We start from the raw sequence: 19915 nt of genomic DNA, 5'->3' as shown, positions 1-19915 counted from the left end.
TTCTAGCCGCCCTAAACCGTTCTGTGCAGGATCCTATGGTCAGCTGTTTTCACGCGACGTGGACAACGCTATCTACTTTCTGTTTTCGTGTCTTTAATTTGCTATCTAACGTCTAACCGCCTGCTTGTTAGCTGGATATGGCGAATCGAAAGCGGCAAATAGATGAAGTTTTGAGCTCAGATGATCGCTTCCAAACGCCGGAGAAGAAGGTGTCTGTAGTCCGGCAGCCGGACACGGACTTCACGGGATGGGGAGTGCAGGAAACCTGTCAATACCTGCGAAGAGAAGGTCTTGGGGAATGGGAAGATACGTTTAGAGGTGTGTTGTCTGGTTTGACGGCAGAGCTTTTATCTAAAAGGTACTAGTTATCAATCCGACGTGTTGGTTTGCTTGTAGTGACATTTTAGCTAACATCATCTATTTGTTCTGTTTGTGCAGCACAAAAAATCAGCGGTGTCGGGCTGCGGTATCTCAACGATGCAAAACTGAAGGAAATTGGCATAAAGTAAGTGTGTGTCACTGTATCTTTAAATATGCTGACCCTTTAGTAAATGTAATATGATAAATGTTCATCTTTGGTGGAATATCTGTAAGTGCTATGTGCTGATATGATGCTTCTGATATTTATCACATCTTTATTTTAGGCATCTCGGTGACCGTCTGCAGATCTTGCACAGCCTCAGGAAGTTGTGGCAGTTAGAAGCTGAACCAAATAAGGTTAGGCCCTCAACCACAGTGCTAGAGATTATTAAGACACACTGGCATAAACAGAAATGTAAAATGACTCAGTGGTTGCTGAAGAAAATATTCTCTGTTCACAGAACCAAAACAAAACCCAAGGTTAAATGATAGCAAGGACGATAGTCTGGTGTGAAATATACACTAGTTCCCACATCCTTGAAAGTGTTTAGTGGGACTTATAGGGAGTACTGAGGAGTATGTAGCAATATTGTATTAAAAAAGAGAGATTTGTAAAGCTTGCTTGCATTTGCCTTTGTTTTTAATTTTTTCTCCTTTTACTGAGTATTTTAAGAATTTATTTAAAGCTTTTATTTTAAGCTATCTCCTAAAGATTTATTTTTTATTATTTGTGAATTTTGTCTTGATGGTTTTGACCCTTATCTCTGTTAATTATGATTAGATACCCAAATTTGTTTTGTTTTCAGCCTCTTTATTTGTCCTGTTTATTCCCAGGTGTTCAACGATCCTATCCACGGGCATGTGGAGTTACACCCGCTCCTCATCAAAATCATCGACACGCCTCAGTTCCAGAGACTGCGAAACATCAAGCAGCTTGGAGGGACATACCTTGTTTTTCCTGGGGCGTCCCACAACCGCTTTGAACACAGCATTGGGTACATTCTGAGTTATATACTGTTTATTTATCATGATTCACTGTGGCCAGCACTGTTTAGCTGCTAAATTCAATAAAAACTGTAAAACATTTTCAAACGCATGGCTCACGAGGATGTTGATTGGTCTGGTGCATGTATGTTTTCATTTGTATTTTGTATGAAATTCTGCTTTGTGTTGGCAGGGTGGGTTACTTGGCCGGACAACTGGTTCAAGCTTTGAACGAGAGGCAGCCAGAACTCCTCATCTCTCGTAGAGACATCCTCTGTGTCCAGATTGCTGGACTCTGCCATGACCTGGGTGAGTGGTATCCTGGGAAAAGTACACTACATTTGGAGAGCAATAGCATTCATGATAGCTGCTGGTCTATTAAAAATATGTAATATAAAAAAATATATAAAAAAGTATGTAAACAGTCCTCTGATGGGAGAATTTAGCAACAACATCATTCTCCTCAAAGCTGCCAGACTACAATGTATTTATCAGAATATGTGAGTTGCTGCTGTAACACTTTTAACTTTTAGGAATTAAAGGGTTGGTTAACTATAACAAACTAATCAAATGAGGAGGTATAGGTCAGCAACATCTGTGTTTTGTAAGTTTTTGTGAAATGACTCTTGTGGGTTTGAAAAGAAAGTGAAATGAATAGTTATTTGGTGGCTTAAATGCATGTTGAATGCATTTTGTTCCCAACCTTATCCAAATTATAACCTCACACATCCTCATGACAAAGAACGCCAGCTGTCTTTTTATGTTTAATTCAACTTTCACATTATTACCTCGTTTCCTTTTTATATGTTTTGGGTTTCAATCACAAGCAGCTGTCCTAAAGCAGAGCTGGCACATATTAACAGTGTCCCACCCTTTTCAGGACATGGGCCATTTTCCCACATGTTTGATGGGATGTTTATTCCCAAAGCACGTCCAGACATCATCTGGAAGGTAAGAAACTCATTTAGCTGTAAAGGTAGAATTTGCATGAATAACTTCAGACATTCAGCCTACTATGATTCTATTTCTCTTTATTTCTACATAAAATAATTTCCTGACCTTCCAAGCGTTCTTTGGAAGCTACTACTTCTTCATATGTTATGCCAATAAATCCATTAAAAAATCAAAAAGTTCAGGCTTTTCTGTAGATTTATGTGTCTTTTGTTATTTCTAATAGTTAACATATGAAGCATTTTGTTTACCTTCAGCATAAAAATGTCTACATAAACCTTGATTGGCAGAGCAGCAAAGTGCCCAGTTTGCACCATGAGTGAAGATACATGCAGGATCAGTGAGCTCCGTGGTAACGTCTGATGCAAACACACACAGTCACTGCATACTGCACATGTAAAGGCACCGCCCTTAAATGTAGGGGACTATTAGGACTGTCAGAAGTTATGGTGAGAGGCTGCTCTGTTGGTATGTTCTCTTTACTCAACCACATGTTTGTGTACATGTAAATATTATATTTCAAAGGTATTTTACTTATAAATAGCTAAAGTTTGCTTTTATGCAGTTTATTTTAAGCCATATGCTATGACCCATTGAAACGTTAGCATTATGTACATATATTAACAGTTTGAGCTTTAAATCTTTCCAATTTGCATTTCAACTCAAGAACTACCACTACTAAGACTTCTTTATCAGGTCTACAGCTATTTTAAGCAAAATTTATGTTTCTTTAGCATCCCAGGCCCAGCATAAGATATTTATCCATTTTTCTCCCAGCAACATGTAGTCTCTTGTAGTCATTTTTCCTGATGGCTTCTATTACTGACATGTCCTGTTTTGCTGGGGATTGAAATGGTTACTGGTTAAATCAGTTAACACCTAAGACGATACAAATAAGTGCACTATGATTCACAGCTACAACACACCAGCCCAGACGTGTATTAGCATCTAAGCTGCATACCTCAATTAGTGGTAACACAATAAAAAGCAACTCAGTTTTGTTTATTCGGCCACAGGTTTATTACTTGATTTCTGGAGAGCGTAATTTCTTTCATGTCAGCAGAAACCGCTTTAGCAAGACGTTTCCATTCAGTATCTGTTTTTAAAAACTTGTGGGAGGAACTGGAAAAATCTGGCTGACTGATAATAAGTATGTCTGGAAAAGAAAATATATTTTGGGGAAGGCTGTTTGTGAGAAGTAACTTGAGAAAAAGCTTTAAGCTATTTCTGTATTGTGGAGTTTTGTGGAGCTTGAGTCCCAACCTCAAAACTGCTGTGAATAGATGTTAAACTTGGGCAAAAAAAAAAAATCCAGCATATTTTTATCACAAATGCTATCATCACTATCCTGTATACATTTTATTTCTTTTCAGTCTGTTAAGATGCTTCACAGTTAAGAAACTTCTTGTTCACAGGAAGCCTTTTTTTTTTTTTACTGTTAAATTTATTGCACAAAGCTGTTAAGTCAGTTGTGCGCGGTTAAGGCTGAGATACTGGCGGCAGTATTCAGGCTGATAAGAACTACTGAGAACAGATTTATTATGTAAGTTAAGCCACACAGGAGTGATAAGGTAACAATTAACATATGTTGTCGGCCGTCTTTGAGCTGATTTGAGCTTTGTTTCAGTGTCTACGCTGTCATTTTATCAATACATCTGGCTGTCTTTCAGCATGAGATGGCCTCTCTCACCATGTTTGACTACCTGGTGGATGATAATGGCCTGAAGCCGGTAATGGAGGAACATGGTCTGGTGCTGCCCCAGGATCTGGACTTTATTAAGGAGCAGATTGCTGGACCACTCGATACTAAGGCAGCTCAAGGCCAGAAGGTAGCTATTATTTATGCCATGGGTGAAAACTGTCAGTAGCATCATGTTTAATTGGTGCACAAAATCCCTTAAAAACACTGTCAAAGAATATTTTTTCAAGTGATGTTTTCTCACGATGTAAGCCTGTCTATATGGCCTGCAAACTGAATTGAAAAAATCAGCAACCTCACATATATTTTGCAATAACAAGTGACAGCTTTTTCACTGCAGTGGACATTTTAAACAGAATGATCAGTCAGAAACAGCATATTTACTTTAATGCGCCACTTTTATTATTATTTTTTTTTATCTTGACTGCATTAATGATTAATTATTTGATACACAGGCATGTTACAGAAAGGACCAAACTTAGGTTTTAAGATAATGTGAAAAAGAAAAGAGTACCTTGTATTTTTCCAGGTTAAATCATTTCTAACCAAAATATATATTAGCAATGTTGTTAAAATTGTACAAGATGAGATTAATTTATGTTCTAGGTGAACACAATATAGTCCAAACAAATGTGCAACTTGTGTTCACCTATAACAGAAATTATAATAAAAATAAGCTGAAAATGCATATAGCATTACAATGTGTATCTGAGTTGTGTCACTTCTAATGAGCTGGATATGTTGTAGTTCCAGATTTTTCACTTTAAGTATAATTAAATGAAGCGAACAGCAGCATTTCCTCAAATAATATAGTTGATTTTACTCAATTTTGTAGCCATTTTAGCCTCCTGTTGGTAGATAATTTTATTTGTGCCTTTAAAATGCTGCTGACAGTAATAATGCTGCAGTACAGCAGCCAGTTTCTGAACAGTTTGTGTCATGCTGTTGAACTTTGCAAATACCTTTAATTTAAAGTGAGCGGTAAAGTTGGGAAGCTAGCTTTTCCTGCAAATGTTGGGCCACAACAATAGTGGTACAAAAATTACACAGCACTTGTTTCTTTGCAGTCTCTTTGCATATATGATAAATTACGTTACCTTTTCATGTTGGAAGGAGGCAGTCTTAACCTCCTGATTTAACCCCATTAATTCTGGACCTTTGTGTCACAGGTATAATGTTTTCATATGAAATACACCACCATTCAAAAGGCCAAGTGAAGTGAGAGCAACAGACTGCTAACAGTTTGATTAAAAACCTTTGCAGCCTTCATTGTCCCCTCCTTGTTATGATGACTATGAGTCAAGCTGTCCATTCTCAGCTGGAGGAAAGATGGTACTATGGGCGTTGGTACTATAATATCTAAGTTAATTCTAACTGTATGTTTCAAATAGTATCTGTGTGTACATTATCATTTATGACAAATCAAGATAAAGTAAAAGCCTCAATGTTTGGATAAGTGAGCTACCAGAATATTATGATGAAATCACCTTCTTGAAATAGAATAGAAGCAACGTTCTTCTTGCATCTTTTTCAGGTTACACGATTTTTTACAGTGGAATCATGAAAGTACAATAAAGTAAAAGTGGAACGTCAGCAAACTAGCTTTGTCAATATGTACCTTCATACTCATGCGGAAACACTGAGAGCTGTTGGAAAGATAAAGTATAATAACCTGGCATGTGTAAAATTTTCTACACTGATTTTTTTTTTTTTTCTACAGTGGCCATACAAGGGCCGCCCTGAAGACAAATCCTTCCTCTATGAAATTGTGGCCAACAAAAAGAACGGCATTGATGTGGATAAGTGGGACTACTTCGCAAGGTGGAGATTTATTTTGCATGATTTTTTTCTACTCAATATATATTTTCTATTAAATTTAATCACCCATATTTTCACACGTTTGTCCTGTCTGTGTTATCTCAGGGATTGTTACCACTTGGGCATTCAGAACAACTTTGACTACCACCGTTTCCTAAAATTTGCTAGAGTGTGTGAGGTGGATGGGCAGAAGCACATTTGCACACGAGACAAGGTGCCAGTTTAGTTTAAATACATTTATTCTCTTTAAATCCATTCTTAAGCAACTTTCTGTTTATCTGAAAACTAGTGACTGAAATTAGTTTACTACATTAAACAGGAGGTGGGGAATCTGTATGATATGTTCCACACAAGGAACTGTCTGCACAGAAGAGCCTACCAGCACAAAGTGGGAAACATCATAGAAACTATGTAAGTAGCTCATCACTCTTCTGGAGTGTGATGGTTGTTGTGTTGCATGCTGATGTTCTTAGAAACTATAAGTCAGACATGTTTCTCCAGGATTACAGAGGCCTTTTTAAAAGCAGATCCACACATCCAGATCCAGGGCTCTGGAGGAAAGGTCCTCACTCTCTCCACAGCCATAGATGACATGGTGGCCTACACCAAGCTGACAGGTCAGTCAATCCGCACTCTGAACTTTGACCTCTTGTCTGCATAACATTAAGACTGAGAGATGCAGAGATATTCACCTTTTTTTTTTCTCCATCTTTAAATACACGTCTTCACTAATTTTTCCCCTAATCATTTTTTTACTGCCATTCATGAAATTTTGAACATCTATTCACTTGTATGACATTTAGTCATGTTGCAGTAATCAGATTAGTGTGTATGTCAAGTTTTCTTCTGTAAATCACTGCTGATTTTATGACAAGTGAATCACTTTAGCTGCCAAGTTAAAAAAAAAGAGATGTGCAGAAAAATATCAAGAAAAAAAAGTATCCATAAATTTAAAATACACATTACAACTTAAAAGATGTTATTAAAAAATGTAATTAAAACAGATTTTCTTTGACTAAAAGCAGCACATTTACAAACTTCTTTCTGAAAAGACAGCTTTGAGAGAAATGTCATCCAGCTCTTTAATATGTGAATAATCTGCTTATATTAAGCTCAGTCTTTTAATATATTAATTTGCCTATGAATGTATAAAGTATTATTGGAGTCAGTCTTGTGAAATCGGAAATATGAAAACATGTTTCTGATCCTGTCAGTTTGATTTTTAAGTCTCAGTAAGGTTGACCTTTTCTTTCACGGCTTTCATTCGATCTCTTTTCCTCTGCTGTGGCTCAAAGAGGGATTGTTGGGTCTTTCTGAGCATCTGACTTTGCTATAGCCTTTTTCACAATGCGGTTGTATCATATCAGTCCAAAAGATCAAACAAAAGTCAGACGTATTTAGCTGCCGCTGTTCGCCTTTGGTAATTCACCATAGTGGGCAGGTCGTTGAAGTGCAGCTGTAGAAGAGGTCACAGAAAATATAAAGTTAATTCTAAGGGGTTTTTTTTTTTTCTTTTTTTTTCCGTTTGTTTTCTATCAAAGCGTCACACCAAATGAGGAACAGACACATTTGACTTGAAACCAGAAATCATTCAAAAAGATTGATGGTCACAATCACAGATAAGAAAACATTGACCAAGTCGTAAAAAAAAGAATTTTCAACAAATAAATCACAACACAGGACACCTCCCACCAAAACCCTAACCCTTTTAACCAAAGGACAAGGATGAGAAAACAGCTAAACCAGGTTACGATGGAGCTGATCAACCATAATTCTGACTCGAGCCCAGTGAGAGACTGCATGCTCCTCCCATAACGCAGCTTCACGTTCCAGCTAATGTTTGAATCGATGTCAGCTTTGCTGTAATCTCTGAAAATATAGGAAGATGAGTCTTTTCTTTATGCAAATTAGCCCATGGTGTTCTTGTGATTATTGAGAGCATTTTTAAATTATTCTCAAATTTCTGATGTAAGAAAAACCCAAACCTCATTATATACTGGACAATATTTGCCATGGAGCCACACTGCCATCTAGGGATAAAACTCTGGTCAGATACACACTATAAAAAAATGACAAACCTTTCATTGGTTAAATACCATGAGTTTGATTTTTCTCCCTCCCACCCCCTTAATTTAAGACTGACTCCTAACAGCCTGAACATACCTTTGAGCTCCTTAAAATAGATAAAAAAGTTTACGACTACCTTACTACATTTGTCTCTGTTCTCCCTTTAGATCACGTGTTCGAACAGATACTGAACTCCTCCTCTTCAGAGCTCGCTGAAGCGAGGCAAATTCTGCACAACATCGTCTGTAGAAACCTCTACAAGTGTCTGGGGCAAACTCAGCCAGACAAAGCTGTGAATGTCACCCAAGTATGTGTGTTTGTGTAAAGCTGCTGTGTAACACACCCTTAGTAGCTGGTGAATAATTAGAGTGAGTTTAATTTGGGATTTCTTTAAAAAAAATTGGATATAAAAAAGAAAAGGAGGACGAGTCTTCCAGACTAGACATCTTTGAGCAACACATGATTAGTTAATGTAGAGTTATGTTAAACTCAGATTATTGTTCTTTATTTCTATGTGAGTGTTTGGGGTTGTAATGTATGGGTTTGTAATAAGTTAATAGGTCTTCACATGGAGCACATTTCTCATTTTATTGCTTAAATAATTAAGCAATTATCAAAAATGTTGTCAGCTCAAAGTTAGGTTGTCTGTTTTTGTTGTGGTGTATCTTCTGCTTTGATAAGCCAGTTTGTTGCTTGGATGTGACTTTGCTACTTCTTGTTGTCTGACAGGAGACTATTCACAGCTGGGAGGCAGATTTGGCTCAAGCCATCCCTCAGAGTGGCCATCAGGATGTCAGTCTGCAGCCAGAAGACTTTGTTGTCACTGTGAGTTTTTTTATTTATATTTTATTTTTTATGTATTTCCTCTTTATCTTTTAAACATCTGTTAAAAGTTACAAAAGAGATATATATTTGTGTATCTTATTTGATTCATAAAGTTTTGCCTTGTAAATTTGTGGCCTTCTTTACTTTTAAATCTTTTAACTTTTTCTCTTTCAGGTCATTGTTATTGACTACGGGATGAAGGAAAAGAACCCCATAAACAACGTGCGTTTCTACTGCAAGAATGACCTAACCAAAGCCATCCAGATCCGGAAAAACCAGGTGAGAAGTTAAGCAAAGATAATGGAAATCACATTTTTTTAAACTTTTTATTTGAATAAAAACAGGTTACACATGTTTTCACTTTTCTTGCAACAATCTCTGCCACGAATTATGATGCCAACATCTACTCAGTAGGCATTATCAGAAAATGAGCGATGATGGATAAAATATAGTTTATAATAAAGTAAATAACTAAATGGGAAAAAAAATGGGCATGAAAGTAAATATTAGTGAAGAAACAACGCTGCAATATACAGTTTTCCTCATCCAAGGTCACTTTCCCGTCTGTCCTCTGTACCTTAAAACGAGTTGATACTAATAAAAATGGCAAAAACGTCAGAGAAGCTAAACATTGATGATAGTAGTAACATAAATAAGAGATACTTTGTGCATACATGTAGATATCTGAGTGACAATAGTATACTAGAACAAAAAAGAAAAAGTCTGAGTGCAGTCTAAACTAGTTTTTATCATTTTACTCAGTATCTTGTCTATATGTTGCCAAGTAGTTTGTCCACATCATCCACAAACTTTCAAGCTCGATCAAGCCTAAGAATGATTGTTAGCTTCTCCATTTCAAAAATATCTTGAACTACTTTGATCTAATCCTTGACTGTAGGGGGGTCTGTTGTCAACCATCTCCTGAAGCCAAGCTATAAAATAGGATAAGAAGGAGAAGGAATAAATAATAAATCAACATATTACAAATCTTGATGATTTGAAGTCTTATCTGCACATTTCATCAGGTCTCATGAATAGACAAGAATGTAAATTTAGGGGGAAATTATCAAATTTTCTAATATTATTTTTGATCTGAAAACTTAATGAATTGTATAAAAAGAAATGTCTGATTCTAGATATTAACATTTACTCACTTTTATAAGAATATAAAACACCTTTCTCAGCGTTTTAGAAAAGGTAAAGACAGCGTTTGTCAGAAGGTCTGGAATGCCTGAATAAAAGTGTTCTGGCATACATCACTGTCCTTCCCTGTGGGGGAAGACTATCTGAAATAAGAACTATGTTGTCTTTTGAGTTTGAAGGGTGGGGGTCTCAGAGTGTCCTTCTTCCTGTTTGAGTATAACCCCAATAAATCACAAGGGTTTATAATCTCTAGGGAATAAAGATGCAAGTTAGTTTGAGTTCACATGATCGTTAATTACTCCAATGAAGATTTGTGGTTAGAGGTTTCTTCAGAGCCATTCCTTAATTGTTTCAAACCTCTCATATCCAGACCAACGATTTAGATCTAGCCAAAGTATCCTGTCCTCCCCTGGAGAATTAATCCTTTGTATTTGTTCTAAATCGAGCTGAGACAGTTATTTTCAGTAACATCCAAAGCATGATTTCTTTGGATGGTGTCTCTCTTTCTTTGTTTGGTCCTTTTGGTCACAAAAAAATGGATTGGCTTGGAAAACAATTCAATGTTAAAAGTTGGGATTCATTGGTGTCAAGTTTATATCCTGAAAATGATTCATATTCCATTAGGGTTATGAGCAATTCTGTAGGGGAAGTAGATGGGATAAAGCCTGTTTTATCTAACTGTATAATATCTGGAAATATTGTTTCTAAATGTTTTGCTAGAATTGGTGTAAAGATTTTGTAATCCTGGTTAAAATCACCTTTTTAATAATATGCTGAAACTACACGTTAAATTCTACCATTCCTTTGAACGTGAAGACTTTGCACACTTAGCTATCTTTGACCTACATTTTATGTTGTTGTTCTCGTCAGGTGTCTAAACTTCTTCCAGAGCACTTTGCTGAGCAGCTGATTAGGGTCTACTGCAAAAAGACAGATGAAAGGAGTCTCGAGGCTGCCAAGAAGCACTTTGTTCAGTGGTGCATGAACAAGAACTTCTCAAAACCTCAGGTACGTTTATGTGCTACTATGTAAAGAATAGCACATGGATGCAGTAGCAATTGGATGTTGCTCCTACATCTGTTAAAGAGCCCTCTTTTTTTGTTTTTTGTTTTTTTAAGAATGGCAGCAGCACATCTGTAGCATCTCTGCAGACTGCACAGGTCACTAAGTTAGTCATTAGTCAGTTAAAAGCAGCTGTGATTCATGTGTTAATCATAATTAACCCCCTTTCACATCAACAATAAAGTGCCGATGTGAAAGAGGAATTCACCCGCCAACATCAAAATACACTAACTTACATTAAAGACTATTGTTGTTATTTTAACACAATTATGTTGCACCATAACAAGGTGTTTGAATAAACTATGTCACTAACAAGAAGGTTGTGTTAACATGAAGTTTGTCGGTGCTGAATTTACAGCTGGTTCCTGCTGATAACCAAGGACACAAAATGAATTAAAAGGATTTGTAACTGGGGATTAGTTTTTAAATGCATTGCATTGCTGTAATTAAATTAATTCCACAATGATCTTAGTGTGGAGAAAAGTAATTATAGAAGTTTATCATTAAATAAAATATTCTACTTTGAGTATTTAAGGCAAATGACTGCAGAAAATCACAAGTATCCTAACATTAAAAGCTGTGAGAGTTTAGGGAAAAAGAGGAAATGGAACATGTACATTCAGTCTCAAGACTCAGTCTAACTATTTTTGAAGAGTTTAGTTACTGTACCTCGTGTTTAGGCAATACATGTTAATTACTGCATTGGACTTTGAGGAACTATCAAAGAGCTCCAGCAGAACTTGCTGAGTTAAGAACTGTTTCTGCAGTGTAATGGCCTCTGTCAGCAAAGATGTCTTTGCCTTGGTGTACACACTGCACCATTTATCTTGATACCAGCATCTGTTGTTTTTTTTTGTTTTTTTCCCACATGTAGGATGGAGACATAATAGCACCTGAGCTGACACCTCTGAAACCCAGCTGGCGCAACAACAATGATGGAGAGGATGGCGAAGATAACGGCTCCAAAGAAACAAACTGTGCTCCTGTGAATGGACACAGTAAGGCCAAAACTCAGCTGTTCAAATGAGAGAGAGAGAGAACAGTTCAAACCACACAAAGACAGAAAAGATGACTGCTAATAGAAAACCTCTATTTTTCTAAGTGTGCTGAGTGCAGTAAGGGTACAGTGATCCTTCTTTGGAAAAGGTTTTCCAGAAATAAGGCTTTCGTCAACATTATACACAGTATTCTTTAAATGACATTTTATTTTAAACCATTTTTAGTTTAATTATGCAGGTCAAAACATTATTATGTTCAAAAGAATATAAAATGCCTCAGAAATCAGAAATTTCAGGGTGGTGTGTTTTTAAACACATGAAGCTGATGTATTTCAGGTCTGTTTTTATTCAGCTTTAAAGATAGTAAATTACTGTCTGGCTTTCAGAACATTTTTGCTCTGTTGCATTTTAAAAGTTAATCACATTCAAAGTATTTAATTTATGGGATTATTTTGAGGTTGGACTCATCTGCTTTTGTATTTCCTTTTGGTCTTTTGGCTGATTTTGTTTTTGAAGTGCTTTTATTTATTGTTCATCCAGTAACTCTCCGTGTTCATTACTGTCTTCACCTCGCAGGTGTGTATAACATTTAGAAGGGTATTTGATACCTTTTTTAAAATGTTTTGTTACCAAAATATTGTGTAGCCTCATCAAATCCTTGCCCAGTATGTCTTCAGAAAAATATATATTTGAGAGCATGACATGTGAATGTGGATTTATTAAAACTTTTGAAAACATCCCATCATGATTTCTTTTTTTTTGGTCATCCTAATCTTAAAGCAAAATATGCTAAATTAGGAAAATTCCTAATTCCAACCCAGGTCTGCAAGCAATTGAGGTTTGAAGATGCTAGAAGGACATATGTGCCTTTATCTGCAATACAAGTTGTCTTTCTTTATAAATTTTGGTTGTTTTTGTGAAAAGAATTCTCCAACAGACTACTGCTCATAAACAAAACTCTCCCATAGGATCAAGACAGAAAGAGCAGGCTGGACATGTCCAAGGTTGCAATTTTATTCATCATTTTGCAGGCAGCGTTACAGATGATCACTTGTGAATGCATCATGCTGCATGGAAAAGGGATCCTCTGAGGCATTCACTCAGTTCTTCATACCTTGGGGCCATCTTCCCAATATATTCATGGAGCTTGGATGTTTCAGCTTGGATAGTGACCCTTATGTCACTAGTGCCCACTAGTCCCCGGCCTCCCTTGTTGCGCTTAGTGTAAAGCCTCTGGGCACTGCATTTGAGATGGACCCCTCCATGCATGGTGAACAGTTTCTGTGTTTTAACATCTGTGGTCTGAGCTTCCTCCTTTGGCCGGCTCATTATCCCAGCGGTGTGTGTGTGTGTGTGCGTGTGTCTGTCTGTTTGTCAGTCTGTCTGTTTTCGTAATAACAGATAACGGGACCATTTATATCATTCTCACAAGACAAGATTTTCTTGAGATAACAAGATGCTGAAGGTGGGGTTAAAAATAAGCATTTACTGTGTTACACATGGATTCATTGATCAAAATTGTCCCTGTGATAATTGAGGAGGGCAACAAGTCATGGAAGTCATTCATGTATTGGGGTGGGTGTAGGAATTTAGTGTTACTATGAAAATGGAGTTGAGTTCTTGCTTTGAAATTGTGTTTTTTTTTTTTTACTGCATTTGATTTAGTTATAAAAGAAAGAAGACAGGCATGTCCATGTCAACTAACTTGACGAGCTCTCAATTAAAACGAGTTGCCAGTGAAATTTTGACGTTTTCATACGTGTGGCCAAAATGTGGTGCCAGTCAGGCAAATGTTGAAACACTCAAAATGTTTAGTTTTTTTATGTAAAAACATGTTTCTGATGCAAGTCACTGAATTATGTGCAACAAATAAAACAAATCAAATATTAAACTTGAGACATTTTACTATTGCATGATTTTGGATCAGCTGTGATGCAGGGCTATAAGTCATGTAGTTAGGGCATCATCGGTGCTTGGGAAGCTATTGTTACAGCTGCTTTTGATTTCTTTTGACTACTTCAAGCTGCAGTGCCTTTACTTTTACATCAGGAAGTCTTAATTTTTTAGAAATTCATAAAAACTGCACTAGTAAATCACATACTACAGGAAAGATTCTGCATGATAATTTTACACTGGGGTTGAGTGCTGAAATGTTGATCTATAACCTTTTATTTCATTTGTATGGCATGTTTTTTATGTAGTTTTTTAGCATAATACTACAATTTAGAAACACAAAGTACATCCACAGGTAGTGTTAGACCAGGTACATAGAGTACTAAAGTACTAAAGATCCAACAGTAAAATTAGTCTCCTGCTCATAGTAATGATTCTAATTTGAAGAAACAGGTTGCTTTAAGATTTTCTCCCAAACCTGTCTTGTGTTTTTTAAGGAGTATCATTGATTGTGAAAAAAATATTCATCAAATCGTGGGAAGGGTCCATCGCAGTGCTTCATGGAATGCTTTTACATTTATGCTACACGTGTCTTTCAGCATCTCATCTGTGAGCTGAGGAGTCGTGTGCGATGGACAGTTCTCCAGGAAATTCTTTAATTCAGGCAACAGCTTTCTGTTTGTTGTGCCTGGCAAACCACTCATCACTTTTATCTTCAGCCATTGCCTAAAACCAGGTAAAAAGCATAAAGAACACAAGGAAAATGAATAAGCAACACATGATGTATGTTTATCAAAAAGGATGAAACGTTGAAGAAATAAAACCTTATCAAGCAGTTCGCTTCCTTTGGGGTCCACGGTGGATAACTGTCTGAAAGCCTCATCTCCCACAAAACAGATCTCATGGCTGTCCTAAAACCAACATTTTACTGTTAATAGTTCCAGCTGGGTTTGTTTTCATACAACTGCAACATCATTTCAATAATACACTTACTGGATCAGCTAAAATAACCACTTCAACTGTGGCTTTTCCAGGCGTGTCCAGGCTGACTAATGGAGTGAGAATTTTCTGATTTTCCTTCTTCATTAAGGCTTCGAGGTTTGGCAACTAAGAAATGTGAATTATTTATATTCATGTTGAAATTAATATTTCTTTATCTAAAAAATAATTATGAGAGACTTAGCCAAGAAAAAATCATTTACTTGCTCTCGTGGGCATGAGAATGCAATTCTCCCAAACGCTGTTCCATGGTCGACCGGCGCGCCAGTATCCTGAAGCTCTAGTTTACACTACACAGAAACAAGAACTTAATGTTTTGTACAAATGCAGAATACATCATTAATGCACCACAATGAAACATGACACACAATTTACTACTTTAAACAAAAAAATATATATATATCAGATTTGACTAACTTGAGAGTCCACAAATCCCAACAGCACTGTCTTCTTTTCCTCATTTTTCTCCATCACCCTCATTCCCAAGAGCGTTGTCCAGTACTGGATTGACTTCTGGAGGTCTGACACCCCAAGGCGAACTTTCTGCACAGGGTCTGGTGAATAAATAACCACAGCTTACAGGAAGGTCATTATAGGTAAAAACAGCAGAATGCTGACAAACAACTGACAAAAATTTCACACGGAGGTACAGCTGTTAGACGCAGACTTGAAGGTAGCGTGGATTTAAGTGCATCCTTACTACACATTTAATAACGTTTTTGTGATATGCGCATGCTTAGAAGGCATCAGTAGGACATCTCGATGGGTAGGATGAAATGTTAGAACACCAGATCACACAAAATCTAATCACTTGTTCCTTATTCCATTTCTGAGCTTTAGTCCAAATCCATCTATTACTTTTTGAGTTTTGTTGCTAATAAACAGACAGACCAACCAACGCCTCCGCCTTGGGGTAGGTAATAAGTATGCAAGTCTGTGAAACTATTAGACTGCTCAAAAACAAAATAAACTGCCACCAACTGCAACTAGTCAGGAGTGTGGACCGAAATATCGCTCACACTAAACCAAACAAGCAATGAAAAAGAAACTTATCCTCTCAAGCAAATGAGTCTGTCCTAGAAACGTAAATAATTCCTTAATACTTTCACTTTTATTGTTCTGTTGTAGCAGATTCACGAGATCCAGCTTCATTTTCTTTCTTTCAAGTTTTTGAACCAGTGTCTTCCTTCTCCTTCACATGTTTTAAAGTACAACAGAACACGTTCTGCTGTCTCAAGTGCCTCACAGTTGTCACATCTCCCGGTTGGATGCTTCCTATTACCTTTTATGCCTAACATGCTTTTTAACATGAGTCCAAACATGAGTTGTGATATTATCGTCTCCACGCTCCTGGTCCTCCCTGTACTTCCCATCTCTCCTGTTTGCCATCTTTCCTTCGTTTACTGTTTTATTATACTCAAGGTCACTTATCACTTATCAACACTTATCAATCTGTCCAGTTAGGAAGTAACACTGATTGTGAATCAATTTCACAGACCCTCTACCCTGCATGTTTCAGAGGTAACCCTTCTTTAACACACCTGAGTGAAATTAATGGCTCCTTGACAGGCTTGCAAAGATCTGGATGAGGCTGTTCATTAATCTGAATCAGGTTTACTGGAGCAGAAACACATATAAAACATATAGTCCTGCGGACCTGGATAGCGATACACTTCTATAAAGCAATGGTCCTGCAGGTGGTGCCCACAGACCATTTCCTTGTCTTCATCTTTTCTTGCTGATTGTTTGGTCATGTTTGCATTTTGCCAGCACCTGCACCAGTAGAGGTAACATGAGGTAGTGTCTGCAAAGAAGTTGCTCAGGTAGTGTAGCTCATCCAGGATGGCAAAGCGCGTTGTGGCAAAAAGGTTTGCTGCGTCTTCCAGCACAGTGTCGAGAGCATGGAGGAGATATGAGACAGACAAGTACAGCAGGAGACATGGAGAGGGCCATGGGAGGACAACAACTGAGCAGCAGAACTGCTCCACTGGGCAAGGAGAAACCAGAGAAACCCTACAAGAGACCTACAAAATTACCTCCAGCAGGCCATTAATGTGCATGTTTCTGCTCAAACCAGGGTTACTCAGTTCAGTCCTACGAACATCATATCACCATCACCCCATGAGGGTGGTATGATGGCCCGACATCCACAAGTGAAGCCTGTGCTCAAGTCCAACACCATGCAGCCCAACTGGTGTTTGCCAGAGAATGCCAGGATTGGCAGATTCATCACTGACGCCCTGTGCTCTTCACAGATGAGAGCAGATTCACATTAAGCACATGTGACAGATGTGAGCGAGTCTGGAGACACCGTGGAGAACGTTCTGCTGCCTGCAACATCCTCCAGCATGAAGAATTTCCACAGAAGTTGGGTCAACCTGTGATCTGATCTTTCCACTTTTATTTTGAGTATGATTCCAGGGGTTAATGAGTTTAATTTCAATTGATCATTCTTGTGTTTTGTTCAACACATTCCATTATGTCCTGAATATTTTCAACTGGGATATTTCATTCGTTAAGATCTCATACACGGTTTAAATGTTCCCTCTATTTATTTATTTTTATTTATTTATTTTATTTTTTAGCAGTGTATTTTACATCAGTAAAGTTTAAAGTAATTCATATTTCCCATTTTGACTTGATAAACTGTAAACTGGGCAAACTGCCATAAAATACTCACCATGAGGAGGTTGTTCTTTGTCCACAAGATAATAAGGATATCCTCCTGGAGCCTGTGTCAGATACAGAGCCTCCTCTACCTCAGTTAGAGGCCACCCAAGTCGTTTGGCATTGCTCACAGCTTGGCTAGACTGCAGGGTGAGACCCTAACAGAAAAACACAGAAACAAATATCCTTTTTACTACAACTGTACACAGCATAATTGGACCTATGTATATGGTTTTCCCTTTTTGCAGTGTCCAGATTAACTGTCACTCACCAAGAAGTCATTGCCAAGTTGATACTCTCCCACCCCATAATTGTATGTCAGTTCAGCAACAAAATGGTCATCCTCTGGACCATAGCCAACCATTGTCTTGCTCCACTTCCCATCGTAAGGACTGAAAGAATACAACATAAAAGAAGAGTAAGTATTAGTACTTTAGCAGTTCTGTGTTATACACTGAGTTTAAGTTCAGATATATTGTGTCTGGAATCATTATCCACCCATTGCAAGTAGCCTTGCAACCTTCCTCGAACTCCTCGTGTCGTAAAACCTGAAATAAATGACAAAAGACGAGAAAATATCGCTCACTATAACAATGTCTTTGTAAATAAATCGAAGTATCACATATATAGATGCTGAAAATAAACGTAGGCTGATATTTATTTCAGTGTTATCATAAATTAGCCTTATAAACAGCAGCATCGGTAACATAAGCTCGCCCATTAAATACAGCTATAAGTACCTTCATGCCTAGAACATCACGGTAAAACGTGGCTGTTTTGGCCCGGTCACCAACTTTGAAAACAAAGTGCAACGGTCGTCTTAAAGCCATGTTTATTGACATCTGTGCGGATGCGATTGAGCGTCCTAGATCGATTTCTCTGTGTTCTTCTTTTACGGCTTTCTGCATTAAGTAGCGCTACCGCCCTCTTCTGGTTTTGTCTGTCCACTGCAACAACAATCGTAAATCAATTTAAAGCTGTGTCCCACTTCAGGGTCTGCATACTCCGTAGTGTGCAGACCCTGAATTGCGACACAGCTATAGACTCAGTTTGTTCTATCGCCTTAAAATGAGTGCAAATCCATATTTCTCCATTTATTGCTTCTTTTTTTTGTTGTAGCGTTTTTTTTTTCATTTTCATTGTTGATATTGAAAAAATAATAAGCGACGTGTGTTGACAGCCACAGAATCCACGTGTTTATTTATTTATTTATTTAGTTAATGTACATTTTACCACATTTGTCAAAAAGACTTACTTCCTTGGCCAGGCGGCCAGAACCATTGATATTTCGCACAACTTTCATTTGCAGACACAGGTCTATACAACACAAGCCTACAACATAGTCATGTTTTAAAAGTCACTACCGGAGGAATTTGACTTATTTTAAAGGATGATGAATAGGAGTCTTTTTGATATTTAGGTTGTCCAATAACTGAAAGATTGGAGGTTCGAATCCTGCTCCCCCAATTAATCTGACATGTCCTTGGGCAAGACACTTCACCCTCCTTGCCTCCTACTCCTTTTATTAATCCCACAACGAGGAAATTAGTGTGTTACTACAGCTCAGCTACAGAAAAACAGAGTAAGAAAAGCAGATTAACAAAATATAACATAAAAATATTAAATGCAATACAATAGAATATAAACTACTACAGTAACTGATGTATGTACAAGCATACACAGTGTGCATTATGGAGGTAGGGTTATGGAAATATGCAATTAGGTAAGATCTGTATATGTATGGACATACATACACACATATACATATACACATAACACCCAAACACATACATATTGTGTGTATTCATACACTTATACATGTATATATTTTTACATAAATGCACACATGTACACACTGTAACTGTCTACACACATACGAGGTGCATTATATGTACATGAAGTGGTGACATTGGAGGTAAAGTGTCTGAGTGAATCATAACATCATGATGTGTTATAAAATCTGACTGCTGTCAGGATGAATGATCTACAAAAACGTTCCTTTCTGCAGTGAGGATGTTTTAGTTTCTGACTGAAGGAGCTGCTCAGTATACCCATGGTCTCATGCAGAGGGTGATGGTAGTTGTCCCCACCACCACCACAGGCTCCAGAGGACATCCCAGCACAGAGCTTGACCTCCATATCAGTTTGTCAATCCTGCTCCTGTCCCTGTGGATGCAACCACACCCCCCATAGACCACTCCATAGAAGAGGGCAGATGCTACGACAGAATCGTGAAATGTCTTTAACAGAGTACCTCAGTCTTCTTAGCAGATGCAGCCCACTCTGGCCCTTCTTATACAGGACATCTGTGTTTGTGGTTTAGTCCAGCTTATTGTTGAGGTGAACACCCAGGTACTTGTCAGAGTCCACTGTCTTGATGACTTTTCCCTGGATGTTCACCAATGTGGTAGGGGGACACTTCTTCCTGAAGTCTATGACCATCTTGTTT

General features: G+C 37.6%; 2 protein-coding genes across 2 annotated transcripts; one reads left to right on the top strand and one right to left on the bottom strand.

The window, feature by feature from the left end:
* Positions 1-12617, top strand: samhd1 (SAM domain and HD domain 1). The gene is made up of 16 exons (XM_042003855.1): positions 1-318; positions 439-505; positions 645-717; positions 1195-1355; positions 1538-1653; positions 2225-2295; positions 3966-4124; positions 5715-5815; positions 5918-6026; positions 6132-6223; positions 6314-6429; positions 8047-8186; positions 8609-8704; positions 8879-8983; positions 10718-10855; positions 11784-12617. The coding sequence occupies exons 1-16, from the start codon at positions 138-140 to the stop codon at positions 11934-11936; spliced, it is 1878 nt and encodes a 625-aa protein (XP_041859789.1). The 5' UTR covers positions 1-137; the 3' UTR covers positions 11937-12617.
* An 860-nt stretch (positions 12618-13477) lies between these two features.
* On the bottom strand, positions 13478-18344 carry glod4 (glyoxalase domain containing 4). Its single transcript, XM_042003856.1, has 9 exons — positions 18207-18344; positions 17965-18014; positions 17738-17858; positions 17480-17624; positions 15217-15353; positions 15003-15089; positions 14794-14907; positions 14625-14711; positions 13478-14526 (listed from the first exon to the last, which is right to left on the bottom strand). Exons 1-9 carry the CDS (start codon positions 18306-18308, stop codon positions 14461-14463), a joined length of 909 nt encoding a protein of 302 aa, XP_041859790.1. The 5' UTR covers positions 18309-18344; the 3' UTR covers positions 13478-14460.
* Between the last annotated feature and the right edge of the window lie 1571 nt (positions 18345-19915).

The sequence above is a fragment of the Melanotaenia boesemani genome, chromosome 13, assembly GCF_017639745.1.
Source record: "Melanotaenia boesemani isolate fMelBoe1 chromosome 13, fMelBoe1.pri, whole genome shotgun sequence".
Lineage (NCBI taxonomy): Eukaryota > Metazoa > Chordata > Actinopteri > Atheriniformes > Melanotaeniidae > Melanotaenia > Melanotaenia boesemani.
The sequence above is the reverse complement of the archived record's forward strand: the minus strand, read 5'-3'. Positions and strand labels throughout refer to the sequence as shown.

What these genes read in the sequence shown, in the direction of transcription:
- samhd1 (XM_042003855.1), top strand. Translation starts at nt 138, where the DNA reads ATGGCGAATCGAAAGCGGCAAATAGATGAAGTTTTGAGCTCAGATGAT. An exon ending in AGGCAGCTCAAGGCCAGAAG is followed by an intron (nt 4,125 to 5,714) that starts GTAGCTATTATT and finishes TTTTTTCTACAG; the next exon opens with TGGCCATACAAGGGCCGCCC. An exon ending in CAGAAGACTTTGTTGTCACT is followed by an intron (nt 8,705 to 8,878) that starts GTGAGTTTTTTT and finishes TTTCTCTTTCAG; the next exon opens with GTCATTGTTATTGACTACGG.
- glod4 (XM_042003856.1), bottom strand. Translation starts at nt 18,308, where the DNA reads ATGTCAATAAACATGGCTTTAAGACGACCGTTGCACTTTGTTTTCAAA. An exon ending in TGCAAGGCTACTTGCAATGG is followed by an intron (nt 17,859 to 17,964) that starts GTGGATAATGAT and finishes GTATTCTTTCAG; the next exon opens with TCCTTACGATGGGAAGTGGA. An exon ending in TCTCATGCCCACGAGAGCAA is followed by an intron (nt 14,908 to 15,002) that starts GTAAATGATTTT and finishes CACATTTCTTAG; the next exon opens with TTGCCAAACCTCGAAGCCTT.